The sequence below is a fragment of the Hakea prostrata genome, chromosome 5 (genome assembly GCF_041222555.1).
Source record: "Hakea prostrata isolate BN-2017 chromosome 5, UWA_Hpros_2, whole genome shotgun sequence".
Taxonomy (NCBI): Eukaryota; Viridiplantae; Streptophyta; class Magnoliopsida; order Proteales; family Proteaceae; genus Hakea; species Hakea prostrata.
The window spans coordinates 16,992,575-17,003,275 of NC_142604.1; the positions used below are offsets into that span (position 1 = coordinate 16,992,575).

The following is a 10,701-nucleotide window of genomic DNA, read 5'->3' on the forward strand; positions in this document are numbered from 1 at the left end:
AATCACAAGAATAGACATTCCTTTGACTTTATCTTTTCTTCGTGTATGGTCACACCAAACCCTTGGAAAGAAGTTATCAGAATCTTGCACACAAAAGAAAATGTCCATAAGTCCAATTCAACCGTATTATGATGGGTCCAAGGTGTCCAACTTTGCTATAGAAAGTTGAAAATGAAAGAAAGACATGATCCAAACTCTCGAAAAGCATTTCAGACCAGGTATACAAAGAAAAAAAAGTGTTCCAAACCAGTAACATAAAGGTTTGGGGATACCATCACTTGATACCTCATTACCAAAAGTATAAAGGTTTGGAGATACCCAAAACTTTGGATGGAGTTTCAATGCTGTGCAATAATTGCACAGCATTGAGGTGCATACGGTGATGATGGAATGGATGGTCGAGGGTGAAATCTTGACCACCCGATTTACTTTTTTTTTTTACAACTTTTACAATCATATCTATCTGTAACAGAAAAAAAATATATAAAATGAGTGGCCGAGATTTTGACCTCGACCACTCGGAGAGATTGTGACCATACCTAGCTTAGTGTTGTGCATTCGCATTGAATGTGCACCACTGAACCCGAAAATTTTAGATTCATTACATTTGATTCCCTACCACACCTAGAGCTCCTTGCGCAACATTATTATTATTTTTTTTTTTGTAACAAAGGCGCTTTTTATGCAGGGAAATTGGGGATGGGGATATTATATATGCCGCTAGGGGTTAAAGATTTTGGCTCTAAGGGCGGGGTGTGATTACTCTCTGGCCCACCCGGTCCGTTCTTGATTTTGGCCCTGATTTTAGCCCTAATCTTGGCCCTGATTTTGGCCCTGATCTTAACTTTGATTTTAACCCTGATTTTGGCCTTAAATCTAATCTTGATCTTGGCCATTATCTTAACCTTAATTTTAACCCTGATTTTGGCCTTAATTTTGGCCATGATTTTGGCCTTAATTTTGGCTCTGATCTTGGCCATTATCTTAACCTTGATTTTAGCCTTCATTTTGGCTTTGATTCTAACCCTGATTTTGGCCCTGATTTGAGTTTGGACCCTCCACCCATATGGAGAGGAATTAATTCTAATCCACATGAGTGAATACTTAACACATGTCAAATTTTAAAAACATGATAATGTTTTGTAAAAAATTAATAAAAATAAATTATATCTTCATTACCAATGTAATAAGCATCCATCTTATTTTGGCTGGGATCCTAACCCTAATTTTGGCTCTAATCTTAATGTTAATTTGACCTTGATCATGTACTAGATTTATACCCTAATTTTCATATTAACATTGATATAACTATAAGTCTCGACTTTGATCTTCATTCATTTTGATCATATTAGACTATGAATTCATTTTCTATATTATTTTTAAGATAATTTATATTTTTTGAACTAAGTCATTTTTAGTTCCCAAAAATCATTGATTTTTTTTTTTGATTAAGGCGAGATAATATATTATAAATAATAAAATCTAGTATATAGATATTTAATATCTAACAAATCTACACCCCAACTTCTCATCATGAATATTGACATTTTTCTTTTGCCTTCAATGTGTTATTTTAGGGGAAAAGAAAGAAGAAAAAAAAACTTATTAAGGACAGATAGCTATGTTTGTAACTAAAATATCATTTTCTTTAACTATGAAAAAAATACCAATACTAAATTATTGTTGATTTACTTGTTAACAAAGTTTTGAATATGAATTTTTTGGTTGAATAAGGATATCACCAAAGTAGTGGGAGAGGTTTTCAATTTCCATCACCAAAGCAATGGGAAACTATCAGAGCTCAATATATAATTATGGAGTATGAATTTATTTATGTTTAAAGCAACATTATCAATTTAATGACTATTTTATTATTTTGTAGGAGCTTGAATCATCTTATATTTCTATGAATTTTATTTTTAATTTACTTGTGATACTTTTATGTATTTTTACTTTTATTTTTTTATAAATTTACATTTGATATTTTAGGTTCAAGGATAGGACCAATTAAGGTTAGGGCCAAGATATGGTCAATCAAGGCCAGAGACAAGGCTAATCAAGGTCAGGGCCAGGGATAGGGCCAAATAGAGTTCAAGGTCAAGGCCAATCAGATTAGGGCCAATTAGGGTCAGGGCCATTCAAGGTTAGAACCAGGACAGGGCCAACCCATCCCGACCCAGCCCAATTAGGGCGGGAATGGGCTTAGGCTAGGGATAGTAATCATTGGCCCTAAACTAGGGTTAGGATGGGAATGAGCTAAGATTATAACATATAAGGCTGAGTTTGGGATTGTAAAAGCCCGGTTTAGCCCGGCCCAGTTGCAGCCCAATATGCGCCAATAAGGATTGAACCTACAGTCTCTCAAGTGAGAGGTGAGATTCTCAACCACTCCATTATCCTTTCCATTGGCTCCTTATGCAGCATGTGATGGGATACAACCGAGATTTTGATATCGAACTGTCTATTTCTCAAAAGTGTGATCATGTACTTTTTGGAAAGAAAACATCAAGATTTCGATTTCTACCATTAGCTGCAGCAGCTGCGCACTACCCAAGCAATTATGCAATTTTAGCCACACCTGTCTTCCTATGTCATGTCTTTGTCATATGTGGCGTTATTGGTAATCATGCAAGGACCATGAGTAGTTGACAGCACGCCGGTCATACTGGATCTGGGAAATTAATTTTCTAAAGAATCTCGAGTCCCACTTCTAGTTCTTCGGTTAGTTCCAGTCCTCAATCCATTGTTCATCATCTGCGGAGCGGTCATGGCGAGCTCTAATACATCGATGCTTCTGTTATTTGCGGTGGCAGCACCTGTGGCGCTGGCGGTTCTCCTCTATAGACTTGATGAGTTCAACCCTGCATCGCTTCCCGAACAGGGATTGTCTCGATCGCCACCCGTTCTACCGCAGAAGCGTTACGGCCGAGTGTTAGAATTGGCGGAGCGAGTCGGAGAAGGGCTCTTACCAGGGCCTGAAGACTTCGCATATGATACCGAGGCAGGGCTTCTGTATACTGGTTGCGAAGATGGTTGGATCAGGCGTTTTAAGGTGGCAGCAGACTCGCCTGATGAGGAGGAGAAGACGAAGAAGACTCAGGTGGAGATCGAGAACTGGGCTTTCACCGGTGGTCGACCGCTTGGTTTGGCTCTTGGAGCCGATAAAAAACAACTCATCGTCGCTGATGCTAACAAGGTCTACTTGGAATTAACAGTCTGATATCGACTTCGATCCTCAATAACCTAGAATCTATTTTCTGAGCACTAATTTTCTCTTCTTTGATCGATATAGTTTGATTGAATTGAATTGATAATTTGTTAAGGTTGCAGGGACTCTTGAGGGTGACTGAAGGAGCAACAGTGGAACTGTTGACAGACGAGGCAGAGGGTTTGAAATTCAAGCTCACAGATGGTGTTGATGTGGGGAGAGACGGAGTGATATACTTCACTGATGCATCATATAAGTACAGCTTGGAAGAACACGTGGTTGATGTTCTTGAAGGTAGACCTTATGGTAGGCTGATGAGCTATGATCCATCCATCAATAAAACCCAGGTGCTGGTTCATCACCTATACTTCGCCAATGGAGTTGCTCTATCACCCAATCAAGATTTCCTAGTCTTCTGCGAAACAGTGCTGTAAGTCTTTCTACCCAGTGTTGCACAGTGCCCGATGGAGTGATATACGTACTTTGTCTCACCTATGAGAGATTTGGATTTTTTGTATTAGGGTTTGGGGTGAGATTTTTTGTGAATGGTTGAGAGACATCTCCGTTATTTTCTTTTTGTAAAGGTCTTCTTTTTGTAAACCACTCTAGGGTTTCGCTATGCATGCGTAAACCGCTCTGTGTTCTTTTCGTTTTGTTTTTGTTTTAATTCGTGATTCGTTGGTGTTTTCTAACAAGCTTTAATGAGAATGATTTAACTGGATCTTCTCTACAGATGTGGACACTCTACTGATCTCCAACTACCCAATTAATATTTGCAGGAGAAGCTGTAGCAAATATCATATTCAAGGTAAGAAGCAAGGAAGCGTGGAGCCCTTCATTAATAATTTGCCTGGTTTCCCTGACAACATTCGCTATGATGGAGATGGCAGTTTTTGGATTGGATTAGCCACGGTAATTTATTGCCCACTTGTAATTCTCTTCTGCAAATTGAAGTGCTGAACTTGAATGCCTTTTCTTTCTTGTGGAGGAGGCAGGGAAAGACGATGTTCTGGGATTATCTGATGAGATACCCACTGGTCAGAAAAACTGTGTGGATGCTGTCAAAAGTGATGAAACTTCCTCATATGCAGAGTAATGGAGGAGTGATTGCTGTCAATTTGGAAGGAGAAGCCATTGCACTGTTTTCTGAACCTGGGTTGTTCATGGTCACTGGTGGCATCAAAATTGGGAACCAACTATACATTGGTTATCTTGGCAATTCCTACATCACTCGTCTCCATCTCAGCCAACTTGCTTAGAAGTTGAGAGTGGAACGTGTAAACAATGAGATTGGAATCCAAACATGGGCTTTTGGTCTTCAAAGAAAGAATAAACTGGGAAAGAATGTGCTGAAGACAATCCAAATATTGAGTTTCAGATCTTCAAGGGGAAAAGGCATGGGAGGGGATCTTCAACTTTCCCTCATAAACTGGAAATGCATTGTAGCAAGCCCCTACACAAGTCCTCTTCAGCAGCAGATATTTTGAATGTTACATCATATAGTAGACTTTGAAAATCGTTTCTGTTTTGTCATATTTTTTTTTTTTTGGTAAACAGCACTTCTTTTAAATAATTAAAAAAAATACAAACTGCATGAGTACACAAACTTCTTGTTTTGTCATATATTGAGATAATTTAGATGTTTGGAGTTTAGGTGCAGAAATAGTTACTAGATATGACAAAATCATCAAAGACGGGGAGGTACCACCTTGATCTTGTCCTTTCCGTATGAAAAGGCAATTTTCTCCTTAAATGAAATTGATGGTTATTATTTATATTGTCAAATTGATCAGGTTGCAGTTGCAGGCTCTGCACAGTAGTGAACTCATATGTCATTGAAAATGACGAATTTATTTTACCAAAAAAAAAAAAAAAACAAATTTATAAGATACCACGAAGAGAAAGCCACATGGCATTCATTGGAGTGTGGATCATTTCTCCATCCAGGAAGCACAAGCTTTACAACCACAAACTGCTGGGGCCAAAAGTATAAAAAAAAAATCTCATCACTTATTCCTGTGGGCCTTCCGTCGTAGGGATGATCCCGACTCGCATTCAAGTAACTTACAAAACTACCATGCTTGAGAGAAAACCGAATGGCATTCAAGGCTAGTGTGGTGCTCATTTACCAAAAGAAAAATATTCACTCGTTTTTATAACAACATCATAGCTCATTTACCAAAAGAAAAATATTCACTTTTTTTTTATAATAACATCAAAGCTGCTGAAAAGAATTCCTTCCTTTATTCACTACTACTAAAGCATTTGCTAGAAGATGGAAACTAAAAGATTGAGATTAAGACCTCAACTTAAATGTTGAATTTTATCTTAAAAGAAAAAAAAGAAAAGAAAACATCCGAATGTTGAACAAGTTTGGATTACTCCTTGTTGGTGCGAATTATGCCTGACTCTGTAGATCGAGATAACGCACCAAACTATCAAATATGGATTGATCTAGTTTGATCTCTCTTCTTCCTGCAAGATAAATGGATTTCTTAGAAACGGTGCCGATCGGTTGGATCGGCGTTCCGTCTCCAACGATCTAGTCAGGAATGGATTTATGATGAATCACTCAGAGCTCAACAAGAGCTTCTTGTCAAGCTTTAATGGAAAAAAGTGGGAAGAATGTGAGAGATTTTGGGAATTTGAATATCTTACCATCTACATGTACTTTACTTCTATTTATAGTCTTTTCTGTCTTACCTTCCTTCATTGAAGATCGTCGGATGACCAGCTTTAATTGTGTGGACATGATTTAATCTTTATTCGATTTTTGGGCGGACCCGTATGTAACTTTTGTAGCTCTAGTTGAACCCATTTAGGCCGGTACAAACCAGAAGGGGATATTTTATTCACAACACAAGCCCCCAAGCCTACTGATCAGGTAGATATCTGATTGAAATTCTAATCAGGAGGTTTAAGCCTTTTTCTTACTCAAGGGAACTATTCATTGTTCGATCATTTCTGACTTATTACTTGATTTGTCATAAGCTGTGAAAATTCTTCAGTGCTTGAGCTCATCTCCAGTTATGAGGGATTATTCGAACGCTGAGTTCATCCTTAAGTTGAGAGAGTTCATCAGAGATTCCGAGATCAATCTATAGCTTCGTAGAGCTCATGAGAATTCTGAGCTCATCTGCCAACCTTGGAGCTCATCAGAAAGTTCCAAACTCATCCTTTGATCAAACGAGTTCATCAAATATTCGGAGAATTCTTCGTTCAATCTTGAGAGTTCATTAGGAATCATTTAGATCATCTTAGCTGGAGAGATCAATCAATGAACATTGATTCAATCAGAGCCATATTTTCTGCATCTCCTAAAAATAATCATTTTGTTTTTACTTTGATCCACGATGCTAGGTTTCAATATGTTCCTCCACGTGGCTGAACTCTAATTTGTCCTCGTTTAAACTTCTAACACCACCGTATTTACCTTCGTAACTGCAACTTTGTTTCTCTATATTCCACGTTATTAATCCATGATCCAACCCCTACTAAGAAAATTGAGTTTTTGTCATCTTGGGAACATAATCAGCCTCCGTAATTATCAAGTTATTGTGCTCATCCCCCAAATCATTTCGAAAATCCCTGAAAATCCTCGTTTGTCAGCTTTTTCTACCTCTCCATAAATGCGACTCTTCAGTTCCACGAATGCTGACCGCATGATTTTTTCACATTTTCCTTGACAGTGGCTGCTCCATCCATGTGTTCAATTGCACTATTCCTTTCATCAAACTATTAACCCTAGACGTCGATTACGATCAATTACAATCGTTGATTCGAAACATCGTATATCTTCCCTCCAAATTTCAAGAGTTCTCATCAACGTCACTTCTCACTCTATATTTACTTGCTCCTTGTCTTCCATTTCTATAACCTCCTTTCGAACTACTTTTTTTTTTTTTTCCTTCAGTTTGTTTGCAACTTCCTTTTACCCCTTTATTTTCTTCCTTTCTTTTCTTGCATGGATCCTTCTACTGATCCTTCAGCCCTTAGATCTTCTCTTCCAGCAAAAGTTCCTTCTAACTTGATCGATAATGAACAAACCCTAAGCGTCGTTCTTTTTGATGAAACTCCATTAGACTGGAAACCTACTCCATATGCTCATGATGAGGTTATCATGCCGTACATTCCTTTGAACATTGCCGGTCAGAAGAAAAATGCAAAATATGCTTGGTCTGAATGGTATCCCACTATCGTTAAGAAATCTCTTCTGTCTTTTAGTTTGCAGGAACATTACTTCCCTCATAAAATTAGAGCATGGGTTCTGGACCCTCTGATCGTCCTTATGACACTGAGCCTAGTGTTATTGTTTTTTATCTTGATCATCTTGAGTCCGGGTTTTGAATCCCTCTGATTCCCATAGTTCAGTCTCTCCTTGACTATTATTGAATTTGTCCTTCTCAACTTACTCCAAATAGCTGGAGGCTTGTTTACTGTCTCTTTGCTTTCGTTCGTAAGTTAGGGCGTATTCCTTCCATTGAACTTTTTAGAAATTTCTTTACTTTGAAAGTTGGTTGTATGCGTGGTTATCTCCATTTTTCTCGAAGAACCTGCATCACCACTGAGTTGGGTGCATGTCCCATCTTCATTGATTCCTCCATTCCTCATGATAACAAAGGATGGAGAGAAAGATATTTTTTCTGTGACATTCCGATTCCCAACTATCGTTCTCGATGGAGTTTGCACACTCAAAAGGCTCTTCGCCCTTTGAGTGATCGCTCTGGTCTCAATGATTATGACAAACATACATGGGGTATGCTTCCCAGTGGAGAACCAAATAATGCCAAAGAACTTAAGACTGAAGCTAGCATAATCAGACACGATCTTCTACCAGGTTACTCATTTGTTCACCATCATTTTGCAAATGTACATTTTGTTTCTCTTTTCTCTTTGAACCAATTTCTTTCTCAAGAACCGGAGTTTGGAGGGCCCCTAATATTTCCAAACTTCAAAGAGCAGTTTGTGAAGAAAGAGAGGCTGAACGCCAGAAAGAGAAAAGGAAAAGAAGAAGTTCTCCAGGGGATTTGCCAGATAACCATGATCTCAAGGTGACCCCAAAAAAGAAGTTTAAGAAAAATTTTGATCAAAAGAAAGATCAGGTTGATTAAGAAGACGCTGATCAAGGTAATGATGATATTGAGAATTCTGATGTGCATGTTGTTAAAGTTGTAGTTGGTGAAAGTCATGCAAGGGAGTTAAGAACTTCAAGGTGGAGACTTCGCTCCATGGGTGGTCCCTCTTCTAATCAAGAGCCGACCATTCTGAAAAAAGGTGAAGATAAAAAGGTTGATAAAGAGGCTTCTACACCTTCACCTTCCCAAGAAAATGTCAATTTTAAGGGGAAAGATGCAGAAGAGGTAGTAGAGCCCTTCTAGCCTCTGGATCAAGTTGATCTAAATCCTTCTGATGATAAAATATCTCCTGTCATGAGAACTGATAACCCTGATACTGAAGATGAGGAGTTTTCGAAAATTTTCCTTAGTCAATTAGATAAAATGGCAATAACATTTGCTTCCCTAGGTAAATAAACTATTCCATTATTGTTTGGTGATTGTCATTTTTTTATTTTTTATTTTCGATTTCCAATTACCGATTATCGCTTTCCAAATCCGGTTATCTGTCCTTTTTAAGAGAAAAGAATGTTTAATACTTTACTCTAATCGGATAATTTGCGATTTCTAATTATCCAGTTGCCGATTAGCGATTTCCAAATCCGATTATCATCAATTTTCAAAGATAAAGATGTTGAATACTGTACGTATTCGGATGAATTTTTATCCGAATTTATCCGATCCTATAAGCAATTATCCAAATCTAAATCCGGTTGCTTATTGGAGCATACAAATATTTTTGGATAAGAAAAACTCAAGATTCGGACATCCTTAAACAAATACGAATGCAAATTTTGAAGCTAATTTTGGCTATCCATTTATAGGTCTAATCGCAAGTTCCCTCAACTTGAGATATCAAAATCTCGGGGCTCTGAACAAGGATGTTTATTTGCGGTAGCCGCTGCTGATTGTTGCCAACAGTGGTGATCGCACCATGTGATAAAATAATATTGAACGGTTGAGAGTCAAATGAGGGTTTACTTGTAAATACTAATTTTTATTCTTACATTTTAAAAGTTTAAGGTTCACTAATTTACAAAATCAGACCCCTCATTTACCCGAGTTCAAATCCTAAATCGCCCAATTTCCCAAACTCTAAGTGCTCCTTCGCTCCACCTCCACCATGGGCATGTCGAGAATGATACATTTTATAAACTTCCGCCAGATATAGAATTAGATTCGAATACCAGTTTTACTTATCCGAATCCAAACCCGATCCATTACAAGTTTACTTGAAATTGAGTCCCATGGGAAAACCCACGATTGTCATTCAAACGAGATTATCATAATATATCCGATAAAGTTCTAGATTCGAATTTGGATATATTTTGTAAACTTTTCCCAAATATCGGATCAGGTTTGGATAGTAGTTTTGCTTATCCGATCTGTTTACAAGTTTACTTGAAACCAAATCCCATGGGAAAACTCAAAGATTGGCATCCAAATCAAGTTTGAATCTAGGTACTCAAGTTTTTCATGGGATTGGGTTTCAAGTAGGATAAAATAATGTTTTACCTTATCCCTTGGATCAAGAGCCAAACTCGAAAGGGAGAGTAAGAGATAGTAGAGAGTCTTTTTTGGTGATTCTATCCTATTATGCACAAACAGGACCTTCCTAGCTAGGGTATGTGCAATAACATTTGCTTCCCTAGGGCTACGTTTGTTTGCAAAGGTGGGGTGGGAAAAAAAACATGTGGGTCCTATGTGTAGTGGGATGAGGGAGAAGGAAATGAAAGGAAAGGGTTTTGTGGAAAAGTAATGGTGGTGGGTCCCACTTTTTACTTTTTCCAATTTTTCCACAAAGTCCCACCAAATATGTGAGGTTTTTAAATGGCATGAGATGAGAAAGTTTGGGTGCCACATCACCAGACAAGTTTCCTTGATTCAAGGGAATTTGTCTCTTACTTTCCCATCCCAACCAACCAAACAATTTACTATTTTGGGATTTAAGGGAAAAGTAAGAAATCTGCACTCTTTTCAAGAATTTTCTCACTCCTTTTTTCCCACCCCACCTTTATTCCAGCAAACAAACGCAGCCTAGGTAAATAAACCAACTGATAGTCAAGAACATCCAATAGACAGATGAATACTCTCAATAGGTGCCAACACAAAAGGAAAGCAGTGGACCGGGGATTTACATAACCAACCACCAAGTGAAAATTAGTTTGGATTAGCAGATAGTCCACTGCTTGGGCCAGGCCTTCCAGAAGGCCCAACCGAACTACTGAAGCTTTACCCACTAGAATCTCATTAAACAAAGGCCCATCCGAGACTGCTGACACCAACCCACCATCAACTTCCTTCACCACAAACCCCCACACCTCCTCTTTTCTTCTTAGCATCCCATGAAGCATCACACATCAGCATATGGGTCCCTCG

The 10,701-nt window shown here is 38.2% G+C and overlaps 1 protein-coding gene across 1 annotated transcript; it reads left to right on the forward strand.

Moving 5' to 3' along the window:
* Positions 1-2,652: 2,652 nt before the first annotated feature.
* LOC149015496 (protein STRICTOSIDINE SYNTHASE-LIKE 6-like) lies at positions 2,653-4,741 on the forward strand. The gene is made up of 4 exons (XM_089155939.1): positions 2,653-3,196; positions 3,331-3,638; positions 3,988-4,120; positions 4,204-4,741. Exons 1-4 carry the CDS (start codon positions 2,768-2,770, stop codon positions 4,465-4,467), a joined length of 1,134 nt encoding a protein of 377 aa, XP_089012065.1. The 5' UTR covers positions 2,653-2,767; the 3' UTR covers positions 4,468-4,741.
* The last annotated feature ends 5,960 nt before the right edge of the window (positions 4,742-10,701 follow it).

Excerpts from the sequence above, each read along its gene's own strand:
- LOC149015496 (XM_089155939.1), top strand. The coding sequence starts at position 2,768 with ATGGCGAGCTCTAATACATCGATGCTTCTGTTATTTGCGGTGGCAGCA. Across the intron at positions 3,639-3,987 it reads GTCTTCTGCGAAACAGTGCT|GAGAAGCTGTAGCAAATATC; the intron begins GTAAGTCTTTCT and ends TAATATTTGCAG. Across the intron at positions 4,121-4,203 it reads TTTGGATTGGATTAGCCACG|GGAAAGACGATGTTCTGGGA; the intron begins GTAATTTATTGC and ends TGGAGGAGGCAG.